The sequence below is a fragment of the Pantherophis guttatus genome, chromosome 4 (genome assembly GCF_059756535.1).
Source record: "Pantherophis guttatus breed Tessera chromosome 4, ASM5975653v1, whole genome shotgun sequence".
NCBI classification, from domain to species: Eukaryota; Metazoa; Chordata; class Lepidosauria; order Squamata; family Colubridae; genus Pantherophis; species Pantherophis guttatus.
The window spans coordinates 51,712,891-51,730,336 of NC_142066.1; the positions used below are offsets into that span (position 1 = coordinate 51,712,891).

Genomic DNA, 17,446 nt, shown 5'->3' on the forward strand with positions numbered 1-17,446 from the left:
GTTCTAGAAGATTTTGAAATTAAAAAGGAACAGATTTTATGTGTTGTGACAGATCACGTTTCTAACATGTTGAGCACAATTGAGAAGATGAACGCAGATGAAGAAGGTAACAAACATATTAGAGTTAGAGGAAGACAGCTCTGCAAGTATTGGAGAAAGTTTAGAAACTGAAGAGAATGCTGACATTTTTTTAGACTACTTTGTTGAAGAAGCACTGAAGCTTGCTACTATTCATATGCGATGTGTTGTTCATATACTGCAATTTGCCATAAGAGATGGATTAAAAGATCGCCATGCAGCTACACTAATTGGCAAATTACGGCAAGTAACTGTTGCAGCCAGGGCCCCGAAAACAGATGCAATTTTGAAAAGACGTGCAGGAAAAGCAGCCATTTTGGAACAAACAACTCGCTGGGGAAGCACTTATTTAATGGTGAAGCGTTTGCTTGAACTTAAAGACTTCATAGAAGAAATGGACAATGAAAATCTTGCATTAACTGCAAGTCAGTGGACACAAACAAAAGAGCTGGAGAACCTTCTTTCTCACCCCTTCACTGTCACCAAGAGGTTGCAATGTGACGATCTAACCCCGGGTAAATTCCTCTTGGAATGGAAGAGCCTGTTATATCGCCTGAACAAAAATGGAGGGTTAATAGCTGAGGGCATTGCATCTTCAATGATGAAAAGAGAGTCTTTTGCTGGAAAATGAAATCTTGTTAGCGGCTATTTATGTCGACCCAATGAGCCGACTTTTGTTGAACAGTGAATAGACTGCTACTGGGAAAAAGGCCCTCTATGATGTAGCAGTTCGCATGAAGGGATTACGACCTGAAATACCTCCACAGGAGGATGAAGTTCTTTTAAGCAATAGTGGTAACTCAGGATCATCTTCTTCAAAGGAAGAATTAGACTTTGATTCCTTCTTAGACAAAATGGAAGTTGTTAAAGGAAAGCGACGTCGCATAAGCGTTACAGAACCAGTAAATGTCCAAATAAAAAAATTCCAACAGGAGTTTTATAAAGCACTAGAAGAAGTTGAAAAGTATGATCGCTCATCAAAACTTACTGTTGAAGAAGCCATCCTTGTTTATCCAGAGATCGTTAGTGATGTGGCCAGAATAGTTACTGCAATGCCACCCACCCAAGTCAGTGTCGAAAGATTATTTTCAGCCCTAAAAATAATAAAGTCTGACTTAAGAGCCTCTATGAAAGAGGATCTGGCAGAGGCAATTCTCTTCCTTAGAACTCTACATTGAATTGATTTGCATTTGCTAAGCCTATAACTACATTTCAAGATTAATATAAACCATTTCTAGGTTTTACAGATTTTGTTTTTGGTTCATATAGATAAGCTTTGTTTTTGTTCTAAAACAACCAAATAATGTGGTTTGTATTTTTGAATTGGTAAAGTTCCTGTTCCTGATGTTTATGCCTGCTGCTACTATCCAGCAACTTGATTAATTAAATTAATAAAAAAAAATTAATAAAACTTTGTTGTTTTCATTGTATTTGTCTTTTGCTTAAACTCTTCAATACAGTAGACTGTTGGCTTCCCAGCCAGTAGTCCTGTGGTAATGACATGTATGTTGCCTTTCTTTCCTTCAAGGAATGTATAAAATACATTCGCATATTAATACAGAGGAGTCGGAGTCGGGGAGTCGGAGTCGGAAGTACAAAAAACTGAGGAGTCGGAGTCAGAACATTTATCTCCCGACTCCACAGCCCTGTCTTAAGGTCAACATTTTAATAACCTCTCTCACAAAATAGGATGCAGACTTTTAAATCATTGGATTGTGTTTTCATTGTTCAACAAAGCTACTTTTTGCATTTTACTGAATTTCTATAGGTACGAGAATTTCTTGGGTTTTATATAGGTCATTTGTGGAATAGTATGTTAGTGTGGCTTACAATTTACGGAATTATTTCTTTTTTCTGTTTACACAAGAGAAGAGATTTCATTGCCTGTTGTACTCTCCTAAAACAATTTCACAAAAGCCACTTTATCAATCAAAACATTTCCAACTAGGTCTTACTCTTATTTTTACTTCATAAAATTGCCAACTGGGTCTTAACTCTGCTTCTTAAGGATTCCTGGAAGTTAGTTCTGAAATATTGTAAGGTTAATTGACGACTTGTTACCCAACTAGAACTTAAGTAGCAAACTGTGAGCCTGTAAATCAGAATGCAGTATTACAGGCTAATTCTGCCAACTGCCAGCCAACTGCTGGCAGTTTGAATCTCACCGGCTCAAGGTTAATTCAGCCTTCCATCTGAGATCGGTAAAATGAGGACCCAGATTGCTGGGGCAATATGCTGACTCTGTAAACGGCTTAGAGCGGGCTGTAAAGCACCGTGAAATGGTATACAAATCTGCTATTGCTATTACTAGCCTATGGTATGTTTGTGGAAGTCATGAAAAACCTATGTAGAAAGACATAACATAATGTAACCTGTATGTCTCTGCTCTGAGAGCTTAAATGTAGATGGCCTACATCTACCATTCTAGAAATAAGTCAAATTTTATAGTATTGCATGTGCTGAATCTTGCTTCAAGAGCATATTTATGAATACTAACAAACATGGAATGTGCAATCTTCCACAATGTGAAACTCTTATCTCCAACAGATGCTAAATTAAAGTGTTAAAACATAAAAGTGTAAATAACCCCCCTCCCCCCCCCCAGAAAAACATAACATATAAATCATCTGGGATAAAACTATCAATCACAAGTTAACATAGTCACAAGTTAGCACAATCAACATATGGTTTCAGCTTCATCTCCTGATCCCCACACCTGGTGACAAAATCAAGTCTTGACATGGAGAGTCTAAAGACAATAGAAGAGAGTTTCCATATGAGTATTAGAAGTGCCACAAACCAGTGACTGCTTGCATCTATAAAATGTTAGCCATGAGGGTGTTTATAGTTTTAAGGAAGATAACTGGCTTTTTTGTTTTGGAATTGCTTCCTCCATTAAGGCTCTTTCCATTGTGGCATTTCCATTTAATTTCAGCAATTGCTTTGATGCATCTATACTAAACACAAATATAATCCATCTGTATTGAACACATCATAACGGGATACCAACACACACAAAACTACAAGTATATGCATTTTTGTATAGAACTCTCTGTATTTAATAGTATGTTACAATTTGATTTTTTTTTAAAAAAGCATTAAGATGCTTGTTACAGTTCAGGGTTTGGATATGTAGACAGCTAACTCTATCCAATAACTTGTTCCTGTCCTAAAAGAACTGGTAAGGATGGCACAGTCCAGTCCCATCTACTAAATGGTGTCATTAGACTTGAGAAGTATGGATTCTCTGCCACTGGCCCTACTATTTGGAACATCATTCCTTTTCTGCCATGTCCTTGAGCTCACTGTCTTTTAGGAAAATATTACAAACTTAAGATTTCCTTGCCAGTGGTTTGTAAGACTGCTTCATAACATATTTTATCTTATTTTATTATATTTGTTTATTCTGCCTTTATTATTTCATAAGTAACTGAAGTCTGCAGACATATGTAGTAGTCCTTCCTCCCCCTATTTTCCCCACAACAACAACCCAGTGAGGTGAGTTGGGCCCAAATAGATTGATTGGCCCAAAGTTGCCTACCTGGCTTTCATGCCTAAGGCAGGACTAGAACTCAATAGTCTCCTCGTTTTAGCACCATAATCACTACTATTTCCTAGGATGTGGTTTGGGTTTAAAAGGTTTCCTTGTAGTTGATTTTGTATGATGTGTTTTATGATGCATTTTTTCAGTATGTATATAGCCTTACTAGGAAAATAAAATGTTTTAATCCTTATGAAGGCTTTGCTTCTTGAGAGATAGGTAATGAAAAGATCAATATAAAATCCAGTATATTTTGCAATGTTTTTATTTCCACCATATGTTTTCTTATCCAATGTTTCTGTAGCAAAATAATAACAACAACAACCAATCATCATAGTAATAATAATAGCTACCAGACCAAAAATAAGCTGCACTTTCTTGGAATGATGCAATGCATCTTATATTCCAGTTTACAGAAGCTTTTTAGGACTATATGTAAGTGAGCTGTCCCTCATTCCAACAGTAGAAAAATCTCCGTATATTGGCCTGATACAACTCTTTTTTTAAAAAAAATGCATGTACAATTCAAGAATGCTTTGTTAAAATATATATATACAACCTATATATAGGTATATACATTATACACACAGACACTAGGACCTGAAGTTCTCACCAGGAGAGAGAAAAAGAAACAAGACCAAGAGATCCTGAAATGAAAATCCCTGAACAAAAAAGCACTAGAGGCAACCCTTATCCCTTACACACCACACATACATTAACCTTTATCAAAGAGGAAATCAGCAAAGCAGAAAAACAATTTTAAAAGTAACAGATTTATTTCCAGCGTCTAGTTCCTTGATAGCTATCAAAATAATGACCAAGCATTAAATATGTTAGAAATGCAACAGAGAGAAATGCAGTACTCAGTTCTAAAAAGAAATTTACTGAGGTTCAAGTATTCCCCTTTAAGCATAAAACTATATTCTGTACAGATATGACGTAGGTTACTCAATAGGTGGGAAATGCACTCTGAGCATGCTGAAGAGCATTCCTGTGGTTAATTCACTCTTTCAGAATGGAACAGATCCCAGAACTTAATACTCAGATTCAAGAACCCAAACTAGAGGCACAACCTTATCATGCAAGAAGTATAGATCTGATTAATATCAAGAGTTCTTATATCTTGTCAATCTCGTAAAACAACTTGTTAAACTTCTCAATAGAACTCTAAAGCTGTTTGCAAAAAATTGGCATCTCTTAAAATAAAACAGGTCTCCAAATTCTTATTTTTATTGCAAATAAGTTAGTCCAGGATACAAACTATCTTCCTAGTTCCGTTCTGTTAGTTGTCATTGTAATTGAACTGAGTGCTTTTGAGCATTATCATGCAATTGAACCCTCGTCCTTTTACAAGTGTGCCTTTTATCATATCATAATCTCCATCTTGATTCTTTTTGGCTCTACATACACACAAGTGTACCTGAACAAGGATTTATTTTCATAATAATTTGGAAGTAGACATTAACAATGTTTTAGTACACCTTAAGTGCACTTTGTTCATAGAGGAAAGGCAGGACAAGGGATAATAGAGGACCATTGTCCTTGCAACGTATTATTTCAATAAATACAGGCAGAAATATCGCCTAATCCTGTATTACCTTGACAATTTATTGCAGTTTTATCCATAGTTAAGATTTAGATCATTAAATCTTTTCCTCTCCAACTGTGTTCCCTTCCCTTTAGGAATCAACTCCTTTGTTACAACAGTTAAGCTTTAAAAAGGCTTCTAGTGCAATCAGTAAAACCTTTTAAACAAGTGTAATTGCTTGATGTGGGGAGAGGGAGGCTGTGGAGGCCACAGGTCATGGAAGGTCCAGTAGTCCAGGTGTTCTCTTTCGCTGCATTATACCTATTTTACAAGACCAAAGGCAAAATTTGTTTTATCTGCCATTACATTTGTGTGCATAGTATGGAGTAATTAAACATGTCTAATGTTCTTACAAATTGTCTCATGAAAGAAAAGGAAAACCTCAACATCCTCTCCTGAGATGAAATGGTAATATCCCATTCTGGTTCTTCACAGTAACTGAAGCTACAGGTACCATATCTGAGCTGCATAAATTCACATGACCAGTAGGTGACACAAAGACTGATCACCCAAGTTTTTGCAGACCAGATTTGGTAGCCTTGCTACCTTCAGCCTTGCTGATGTTGATAACTACAACGACCCTTTTCAGAGCCACTCCAAGAAGAAGGGATAAATTGCTTTGCTCTCCTTCTAAATGTTCAAATATAAATGTATTCAGTTCCTTCAGATGTATTCAATGCCTAGATAGTATCCAGAATCATGGGTTGTATCTTTCATGGCTTCTTGAAAAATGTTGATTGAGTTTAGTCAAAGTACTGAAGATCAAGTTGAGTAACAGAATAACAGAGTTGGAGGAGATCTTCTAGTTCAGCACCCTGCTCGAGCAGGCGACCCTATATCATGTCAGACAAATGATTGTCCAATCTCTTCTAAAAACCTCCAGTGATGGAGCACCCAGAGCTTCTGGAGGCAAGTCATTCCACTGATTATTCTTCTCATTGTCAGAAAATTTCTCCTTAGTTCTAGAGGTTGGATTGCTCCTTAATAAGTTTCCATCTGTTATTTCTTGTCCTGTCTTCATAAGTTTTGCAGAATAGGTTGACCCTCTTTTTTGTGTGGCAGCTCCTTAGATATTGGAATCATGTCACTCCCAGTCTTCTCTTTATAAGACTAGATATATTCAGTTCCTGAAATCATTCTTCATATGCTTTAGCCTCCAGTCCCCTAATCATCTTTGTTGTTCTTCTCTGCACTCTTTCTAGAGTCTCTTTTGTATCATGAGGACCAAAACTTGATGCAGTATTCTGAGTGTGATCTTACCAAAGCAGTATAAAGAAGTACTAGCACTTCATGTGATCTTGATACTATCCCCTCTGTTGATGCAGCCTAGGACTATAAAACAGTGATTCTCAGCAGAATGGGAATGGTTCAGGTTAATTAAAATCTGTTGAGTAAACATACTCTATTAATGAAGTACAGCAGATATTATTTTTGTATGCATTTTAAATTTTTAAATTTTCATTATTTTAAATCCCAGAGAATAGAAATCCAGTATATCTATTGTAGCTGGATATTAACAAGATTTTCTCACCTCAATTAAAATTAGATTTTGAAATGCATGGTTATGATTAACAGTCGGGGGAAATCAACCCTGGAGGACTGAGAATCTCCTGGTAATCTTAAAATGCTTCCACAGCAGGCTTTTTCAGAAGGAAATATAAATGTACATTAACGCTATAGAAATATTTTAGTAAGATATTAACTATAAAAAATAAATGCTTTTTGATATTTATGCACATGTTGCCTCTGGCAACTGCTCTTTTACCAATTATTGAGATTGGAAGTTTATTAATCTGATTAAAATATTTGTAATTTTCAAGGATTTGCCACATTTACTCGTGGTGGAGAGGTAAACTTGATCAACAGGGTTCCAATCTCCAGTGAAAACTTCAGTCAAGAAATCCAATTGAATGTGGTCTCCACAAAGCTGTTCCAGCTCTTCTGGACATTTTATTGTCTATCTTAAAAATCCTGTAAAAGGGAGGTCATATGGAGCTTCCCCATGAGGCAGTATAAAATGGCCACCTCAGTTGTTAATACAGTATTTTGACTGACAATAAAGGTAACAGAGTTTTTTTTTAAATTGATAGATTGACCAATGGATTGAAACCTTTTGGAAAAATGTCCTGCATATGAATTATTATTAACTGACATGAGGCTTGATAAAGAGTTAAGACACAATTGAATTGCTCCACTATATTATAAAGCAACTAAAAAGGTGCTATTTGGGGTTTTCAGCTCTGACATCAAAGTGGATGGATGAATCTAGCAGGAGAGCTTCCCAGCAGATTGTGTCTCACTTTAATCAGTAAGATTACAAGGTGCCATTAAATTTTCCACCAACATGCCTTGGGCCAGCCATGACAAAGACTCTTCATCCTTGCCATCTCATGACTCCATACTTGCCTCTACAACTAAGGCAAAGCCTAGGTGGGTCCCCTGTACATCCAAAAAGTGCTCAAGTATCATACAGAGTAAACATTCTTTTTAAACAATGCCTGCATATGGACAGGGATTTCATTGGCTGTTTGACTCCAGCTTGTGAGAGAGTTCAAAGAGCAAATTCTGATTGTCAATAACCTGGAATTGACGGACATAAGCCTTTGTCTGTAGCTGCTGAGGAGATGACTCCATCTCCAAACCTGTGGAAGAAAGGAAGAAGAATATTATTTAGGGAACTTTGTCATTACACATACTAGCCTTCACATTTTATGAAATCATGACTTATTTAATAAAGGTTTGTTGAACAAGCTATAGGCTAAGTTCAGACACTATATTAAGCCATAATTTAGTTGTTTGTTTGGCTTAGTGTTCAAACCCATCAACTGTGATTCATAAATTATAATTTATGGTTTACTATAATATATGAACTCAGTTAACCAGGACTTACTGTATAATCTATAGCTAAGCAAATCATAGCATCATATGCTGTATGAATCCAGCTGTAACTACATCTTAGGTTTTGGTATGGTACAATATTGTCTTCTAAAGTATCTGATAAACTAACCTATTCAGAGTATTTAATGGACTGAATTCAGCTTTTATTTCCAGAAGAGCCTCTCGCTATATTCCTATTTATATAGTTACACAGTGGGTGAAAATTAGATTGTGCTCATCGTTCCACCAAAAGGGTTACTAAAATAGTTTGGTCACAAATCAACTTCTAATTTGCAGGATAGATTCAGAACACAAGAGATGAAGTATTTATTTTGGTTCAACAAAGGAGTCCCAGAAAATCAGTACCATCAATACCACAGAATGGCAGTAGATAGATATCTTCAGATTCTTTGCAGATATTCAGCAACCAACCTAATTTGAAGCCTGCATATTGGAATCTTATCAAAAGAAATTTTAATTTCTTCATATTTCAAGGATATGTTCAAGAAGAACCAAAAGAAAAGAACAGTAAGACGATATATCACTATCCAAACAGTGAACCCAGAGCCAGATCATCTTTTTCCAGTTACGCTCTCTGAGTTTCTTCAAGGTGATAATAATTAATTAGTTTAGCTAGGCTGTCTATTGATTTTATTTGGAATTCTGTATGTTTAATTGCTGTCTCTTTCTTTCCCATGTTTCCCTTTAGTAGACTCATTTTTGTATGTAGAAAATTGCTTCCTTGGTTTAATAGGATAAATTCTCATTACAAGTACACATACAAGACTGTATAATATTGCAATTGCCTTTTCGTTCCAAGATTGGTAAAACAATTATTAAAAGGTTTAGCCAGGATGACTCAAAGTAGCTTTCAATTTTCTATATGACTAGGTCAAATGGAAAATTCTTGATAGAAGAGTTAAGACTGCTTTATATAAACTATGATGAGTCAGCCTAGCTAGTATTCTACAGTATAACTGTCTTTTATGATGGAAACTTTGGAAGAAGGGAGATTTTAAATTATCTGCTCTCCCTAGCCAAATGAGCAAAACATAATAGTCATACACTACAGTTCATCCTTAAACTATCCAGCAACCATGGTTTTGCAGCTGTGCTACTCAGAGGAGGAGGTAGCAGTCTAAGCAGGTGGCTCCTCTGATGCCAGTTATGTACTATGACCTAAAGTGGCAGATGAATCAAACTAATACCTGGATGCATTTGCTACAAAAAAACCCCACACCACCACAATAAAATTTAGAGGTTCAGCTAATTATTTAAATAAAACTCAGCAGATCACAACGATATATGGATCAGTTTAAAATTCTATATTATTTATTTAGATATTGTGCTTCTTCCATGTGCTGCTAAATATCTCATAGCTGTCGATACTAAAACCACATGTAAATAGCCCCATTTGTGATATAAATACTTACAGAGAGGTCGACTTCGGCATTTCCTGATAGTGCGTACTTTTTCTGCAACTGAATGCTGCAAAAGAGAATAGAAAGGGAAAAGAACACATCTAAATTTTGATCATATAAAAGTATATTGACCATAATTCATTAGTAAACAGCTAAAGTTTATAAGCAGAAAGTATATTGAAATTGTACTGTTTTTCCAACTTCATATTTATTTATTTATTGGTTCGATTTATATGCCGCCCTTCTCCAGAGACTCAAGGCGGCTTACAATGCGTTAAGCATTGAGGAAGTTCATAGAGGAAGTTTGTTTAGTGGGTACCTCTCCCTCGCACATTTGATAAATCTTTTTTTGAAGAAGGCGGTTAAATCCAGGAAATGGTTGGGTTTTATTTACAAAAGGCACTAAAGAAAATAAATTACCTAAGCCCTTTTAAGTGAAGGTTTGAGCCAGTGTTTAATACAGTGTAGAAACCACATTGATCACACTTGTAGATGAACTGGTTGAGGAGATGCAACCATCCTAAATTTTCTTGCCCTTTCAATAACATTGATCATGGTATCCTTCTGCAAAGAGTGGGAAATAGTGTTATGGTGATTCTTCTCCTTTCTCCATGGCCAGTTTCAGAAATGGTGGGAAGAGAACAGTCAAGCCCATGATCTATGGGAAGCCATAGGCTCATACTTCTTTTATTTAACATCTAAATAAAGCTGCTGGGTTAGGCCATCAGCTGTTTTGGATCGATATCATCAATATGCTGATTTGGCCAGCCCAGGGAGGGCATGTATGCTAATGATACTGTTATACATCCCCTCACTGGGCTGGCCAAATGATGCTGTTGAAGTCCTCCCAATATCTGAAGGCTGCGAGAGTTTTGTGCATAATTTGAGGGTCCTCTTTGACTCAAGGATCTGCTTGAAGAATAGATGGCAGCTTTGGCCAGGAAAACCTTCACATTGGATGAATCAATTATACCTTTTCTCAAATAGGAGTCCTTTCTTATAGTCCCTCATGGCTTGGTGATCTCAAAATGGATTCTGCAGTACACTTTATATTGGACTACCCTTGAAAATGATTCAGAAATTATGGAAGGTACAAAATACAGTGGCACAAGCGGTGGCAAGTCAGCCATGACATGCCCCTTGAACTGCACTGGATATTCCTCAGCTTCTGAGTGACATTTAAGGTTGTGGTTGACATTTTTAAAGATCTAGATGTCATAGGGCCTAGTTACCTGTTTCATGGGATTTCTGCCTGCCCTGTAATATCTAGCAGACTTATCTTATTCCTGATTCCATCAATCAAGCAATACCAGATTCTAGCAGGACCCGGGAGATAGGCTTTCTCTGTTGCAGGAGTTGTTTGTCTACAACAGCATTCTTCCTGTGATTTGCATGAGTCCAATCTTATGGCCTTTTAAAACAGCATTAAAAACAGCTCTTTACCCAAACCATGGGTTAGGTTGATCAGTGGTGGTGGGAGCCTTTTATGTCATATCATTGAGAGAGAATTTAATATACCTCCAGATATTGATATTTGGAGGGATTTATTTTTTTTATTAATATTTTTATATATTAAGCTGCTCAGAATTTTTAAATATAAATTAATCCATTATTTTCAGTAGAGGTAAGGTATAACCTTCAAAGGTACATTTACCTACTAAATCATAATGATCTTTGTAATGCCATATTAACAAACCTATGAATAGTACAATGAAGCAAACCGCATAATATATATTTTTTCTTACCCACAGAGGGATGCTGAATGGGATGCACTTTTTCACCAGCAGAGGGAGAGTTCTACCAACAAATCAGGGCAGCCCTATTGACTCCAGAATATCTATCCTCTTATCTTTTGTTTGTTTAACATACAGCTGGCTTTTCCTATCAGATTGAACCACTCTCATTTTCAGGACTCATTAGAAGGTTTTGTTAAGAACCATAACCAAGCAAGGGTTTGCGGGACTTAAAATTACTTTATTAAAGAAATCTTTTGTCAACCATATGTTTTTTGTGAGGAAAATAAGAGGAAAGAGGAGAATTGGTATTATTTCTGCCTTGAATTGTATATGAAAAAAAAGGGAATAAATTTTTTAAAAGAGCTTCATCAATTTACATATAAGATAAAGACTTTATTAAAAATGATTGCTGACCTGCTGCAGCAAGAATCATATTGGAATGCTGTTTTTAAAATTCTATTTTTGTAGTATCGATTGATGAAATGGAAAATAGGTAAAGAGAAATGAACTCTATTTCTCTGTTAACAAAAAAAAATACTATTGATTGCTGGTAAAATGTAACTAACCCTCAAGTAAAGCACTATGTAGGGTTAATTAACAGCATTTTCATATTATAGACCTTAACACATACAGTAACTAACAAATGTTAGTTATGGCATAAGATTTTGTGAGCTACATTAGATGCACAGAAGTGTAGGATTTAATTTGGGGAAAGAGAGGGGAAGACAATTGGTTATGCAGATTAAATATGAGACAGATTATCTATTAATCATTGTAATATTCTTGATAAGATTTTGAGATAGATTGAAACCTTTTGATGTATGTAAGCTTTCAGCAATCTCTCATTCAATTACACTGTTAAATTCTCTTTTCAAACACGGAGGACATTCTTCTGCCTGTTTTTTTGGGGGGGGAAGACTTTTAACTTTTAGCTTGATAGAAAGTGGTCAGCACACATTTAAAACTCTTAAAAGTCTGCAGTTTATTATTTTCAAAAAGTACTTTTCTTTGTCCAATCTATTAGTAAGTTCCTCATGGGGTTTCAGAGGAGCTCTATAACTCTGCATAACTCCATCATTTTTCAAAGTTCTCATTTGTTCTTCTGTTTCACAGAAGCCTATGAATCCCATAGAAAGGCAAATTTTTCCCTCCAAGCTCAGTTCCTGCTGTTTTCACAGATCCATCCATATTGGAGGTGTTTTTATTTTTAGCAACAATATGGGGGTGGTTTGCTACCGTTTTCTTCTAAGATGTTTGTTTGATTTTCCAATTTAGCCCACAACCATAGGGTCTCTTGAGTACTAAGACCTTTTTTATTTTTTTCCGGAAGAGCCAAGATCATTTTTCTCATTCATAATAACTTGTTCCTCTTTTTTTCCTAAAACTCCTGAAATGCCATCTAAGATGCATGCTGTTAAAAATGGCCAAAAGCAACTGAGAGAGAGAGAGAGAGAGAGAGAGAGAGAGAGAGAGAGAGAGAGAGAGAGAGAGATCTCCATATTCTGCTGAGCATGTTCTTTTGGATAAACAGGCTTGTTGGAAATACATTATATGAATAATTAGAGAACTTTTCTTTCAGTAATTGGAAAGAGATGAATGCCCAGCATCCAAATAATTCTGCATTTCACACAATGCACATTTAGGCCAGAGGCTGAGGGTGAGGTCATAAGAAAAACTAGGGCTTCACTGACCAAGATGTACTTTGTTTATATAGCACCACTATCACCTCCGTCTCCTCTTCCCCAGGGACTAGAAAATCCGGGCCAACTCGGGCACTGAACACATCTCCCTCACACATGCACATTCGTCTCTTAACAAGGAGAGCTGCAGGAGCTTCTGCAAAACTGTTGCCATGGTAACTCCACTGTCCCACTGAGCTAGACACTGTACAGAGGACTCACCCCTAGATAATCTCCCCGGGGGCAGAGGGGAGATGCAGGAGGGGAGGGGACCTGAGCCCTCCCATCCTCCCACTGTCAGACTGCATTTGCTCAGCCTTGCTAGAGGCTAAAGTCAACCATTCCTACTCTTCCCCAGTCCTACACCAGGGACCAAAATAACGCTGAGTGTTTCTTGCAACTCGTTACATCCTAGCATGGTGAGCAGCCTCAGCAGGAAAGGAAAGGCTGAAAAAGATGAGCTCTGAGGCAGAAAATTAGAACAGCTCTAGCCTCCAGCATCTGTTTTTCCTTATGCCTTTGCAACAGAGAAAAGACTTTTGGGCTTATTATGCAGCTGAGCAATAAACCTGTATGCCTTTTGGCATGGGATGGGGTTGGGGGTGGAAGGGATTTTTTTCTGGGTAAACTATACAGGAAATAGACTAACCCCTCCTCCTTCCCAGAACTCTGTCATCTCTGCTAGACCCTCATTTTCTCTGCACTTCTTAAAAATATTTTGAAAAGCAGCCCCAGATCTTTACTTTGGACAACAAATGCTTTGGGGGTGGGGGGGGGGTCACCATATTGTGCCAGAAATCTGTAAATCTGACCAGTGTGGCCTGGTATAAATACCAAAGGCCCAGCCATCTTCCCTGGGCCAATCAAAAGAGCAAAGCCCTCTGCCCAAAGCATTTCTACTCCAGGTCAGGCTATTGACCTTGAGGATTCTGACACACAGAATCATCCATAATGAGACAATTCCTACTTTGTCACACATCGTCCCTGAAGCCCCCTGCTTGCTTTCTTCCCTCTATTTTGTAGCTGGGGAAAATTTCAGGGGAATTATTGAACAATGTTCTTAAAGTGAGATGCTAACATTCCAATCTTTAAGTTCCCGTTAGTGCTATAAATTGTTCTTTTTCAGGAGATACATTTTTTCCCCCTACTGCCCCATCTTTTTAGAAAAATAAAGCTGTTTCTTCCATATATGCTCCACATATTTTTTCCCTGCCCACCATTTCTCCCTTCACCTTCTTCCGCTGGAATAGTATAAGGTCTTAGAGCTTGTGATGAATAAAAAATAGCACACAAAAAATACAATTTCTGTTTAAAACTGCTGCTGTCATCTATAATAATAAAAATAATTTTAATGATGGGGGAATTAGAATTTGTCATCTCAAATTATGAGATTTGCCCTCCATCAAGAAACTGTTGGGAAAGTTTTGGTAAAATAAATTCAAATCCATTATTTCTGCAGAAAATACCCCTGTTCAGGCATTATTACATCCAGAACACTCAGAGCAATACCTTCCTGCATGTATTCTTCCTTCAGCATAACAGGAAGAAAGCTTATATATGAGAATCAGTTTGGTCTAGTGGTTAAGGTGATGGCCTAGAAATTAGGACACTGAGTTTAGACCCACTTTAGGCCTGATAGCCAGCTGGGAGACTGGCCTGTCACCCTCTCCCAGCCAGCCCACCTCACAGGGTTATTGTAATGGTGAGGAAAAAGAGGACAACAAAGGAGTATTATGTATGTTTGCAACCTTGAGTTACTTACTTACTTACTTACTTACTTACTTACTTACTTACTTACTTACTTATTTTTGTCAAGCATGTATTTTATGACACATACAAGTGTAAACATAATTATAAATACATGAAAAGGATACGAATAAAAGAAAACATTAGGACAGGGATGGTAGGCACGCTGGTGCGCTTATGCACGCCCCTTACAGACCTTGTAGGAATGGGGTGAGGTCTACAGTAGACAGTCTAAGGTTAAAGTTTTGAGGACTTGGGGAAGAAACCACAGTCAGGTAGTGCATTTCAGGCGTTGACAACTCTGTTACTAAAGTCGTATTTTCTGCAGTCTAATTTGGATCGGTTTACCATGAGTTTGTATTTATTGGGTGCTCTTGTATTATTTTGGTTGAAGCTGAAGTATTCATTAGCTGATAGGACATTGTAGCAGATGATTTTATTTACTATGCTTAGATCAGACTGAAGACGGTGAAGACGGTGAAGTTCTAAAATGTCTAAGCCCAAAATTTGGAGTCTGGTGGCATAAGGTATTTTGTTGCGAGCAACAAAATACCTTATTTTAATAATATAATAAAATAAAATAAAATATAAGGTATTCGAGGAGCCATCTCACCTTGATGGGACTCTTGCCTCACTTATTCCAATGGAAATGACCTACTTCAGATCCCAAAGAATTTTGACTGGGGAGGTCCAGAAGAAGAGCCTTTTCAGCTGTGGCTCCCACCCTCTGAAATATCCTCCTGTTGGAAATGTTAGATCCACCTACACACTCTTAGCCTTCCAGAAGAGCTTGAAAAGTTGGTTCTGCCACTTGATCTGGGGCCCCAACAGAGCTCTTCCACATTGAAATGGCTGAATGGGTAGGGAAGATTCCTACCCCAAGATTGCCACTGTGTTGGTTTTTAATTTTTTTCTTTAATTCCTCTAATTATAATTATCTTGTAGGACTCTTCCACTTTTTATCATATTATAAACTGCCCAGAGTCGCTGTATCAATAAAATGGACAGCATAAAAATTTAACAAATAAATAAAGGCAGGATAAAATTATATTAATAAATTTAATGTGTATACTGAACTAGAAACTCACTTGTGCCTAGCTGTGCATACAACTATACACATGTGAGTTTCCATATGGGGAGGCGGGGAATCTGCATTACAGGCTATCCCCTGCTTTGTCCCTGCAGCTGCAGGGAACAGGCAATGGTTATAGGAAGCTGATGTCATTTCAGAGATGTCAGTAGGGGATAGGATTCAACCAGCACGCTCACATGGTAAGTGTTTTATGTTGAAGAGTGCTTGAATGGAGCTAATTCAAGAGGCCATCTGTGCACAGCGCAACCTCTTTTCTCTCCCCAATTGCAAAGGCTAAACCTAGGCTTCTTTTCCTGAAGGAAAAGGGGCACAGGAAACCTATACATAAATGCACAGGTATGGATGCTAAGTTACCACCTTATGCGCTGTCTGCCATGTCACCTTTTATAGCTGTAAAATTCTTCTGAATTGTTCAACATTGTAGGTTAATATTTTTAATTATACCTTAAAACAAATGAACAAAAAATCTTCTTTGTTTTTATAATAGTGTAAAGAGGATATTGCAAAATAAATGAGTATAATATACAGCAGCACCTAAGATTTTTTTTAGCTATGTGTGAAATTGACTGTGTGCTTGTATCTGTGAAGGAGAGAAATCACACAAGTGATGTCTAGTGTAATAATTAAGTTGCAAATGCATCACAGCTTTGAATGTGAGCTCTTGGAAGGAACACAGCTTGGTGACAAAGCATTTGTTTTGCATGCAAAATGTTTTGAGATCAAGTTTCATATAGGACTCAAAATCTTATCCTCACCTGAAAAACCATTGACAATCATGTTGATAATTTCAGTCTAAACAGACCAGCAATAAATCAGATTACAAACCTGAAATGTCTTTCATTTTTCTGTACTGGATGCTAAAATAAGTGAAATAATTTTGTCCCAGTAAAAAAATGAAACAGGTTTTAATTTGAAGGAATTTTTTTCCAAAGAAGTAGATGAAAGAAATGCCCGTTTAAATGATTCCAAAGCTTATAGATCCAGAATTAGAAATTTCCCAGCGTCATTTTGCAGTAAGAAAAGCCCAGCCTTTCCCTTCAGAATCTTTATAGACTGGCCTGGGGGGGGAAAGGCATTTAGAAATAAAAAATATATCTTTGTCTTACCTCATCCTAAGCAAGTTCCACATAATTTAAGAATCAAGTGCACCTGCCAGTGGCAGCAACACTGTGATTGTGATCAAAGAAAACTAGCACCAATTTGGCAAGAAACAGAAACAACAATCTTGCAAGTGCTTTTTTCATATTTATCATGGAGGCAAATCAAAACAGAGTGCCAAATCATGCAGCATCTTCTTTGGCCTTTCAGTTTTTGAATTCTCACAAATGGCAAATTATCTAGAGTTGCAATCAGACATTTAGCCCACTTTAGAAAGCAAATGTCTCCTGCATGCATTCACCCCCTGATTTTACACCCATCTGAGTTAATATATCATTTTACAAGTTTTCTGATGCTTTAAAATTGCATTTCCTTATGAAGACTAACTAATTTTTCTTTTAAGGACCCCCTGAGAGAAGATGAACTAGACCAGGGTTCCCCAATCCCCAGTCTATGGACCAGTACCAAGCCATGGCATGCCAGAATCAGACTGTGCAAACAAGCGAAGTCCCATCCGCGGGATGCAGGCAGCCTGCAAGCCTCCTCCAGCCTGTGGAAAAATCTCTCTCCACAGCACCAGTCCCTGGTG

General features: G+C 37.2%; 1 protein-coding gene across 3 annotated transcripts in view; it reads right to left on the reverse strand.

The window, feature by feature from the left end:
- Positions 1–3,868: 3,868 nt before the first annotated feature.
- RAPGEFL1 (Rap guanine nucleotide exchange factor like 1) overlaps positions 3,869–17,446 on the reverse strand; it is a 64,438-nt gene continuing 50,860 nt past the window's right edge. Inside the window, exons 14-16 of one of the 3 annotated variants that reach the window (XM_034415781.3) lie at positions 9,518–9,572; positions 7,788–7,849; positions 3,869–6,591 (exon numbers count right to left, since the gene is read on the reverse strand). In XM_034415781.3, coding sequence (XP_034271672.1) covers positions 6,496–6,591; positions 7,788–7,849; positions 9,518–9,572 — 213 coding nt within the window. In that variant the 3' untranslated portion in view covers positions 3,869–6,495. The remainder of the gene's footprint in view (positions 6,592–7,787; positions 7,850–9,517; positions 9,573–17,446) is intronic. The other 2 variants (XM_034415783.3, XM_034415784.3) reach the window with 2 other exon arrangements.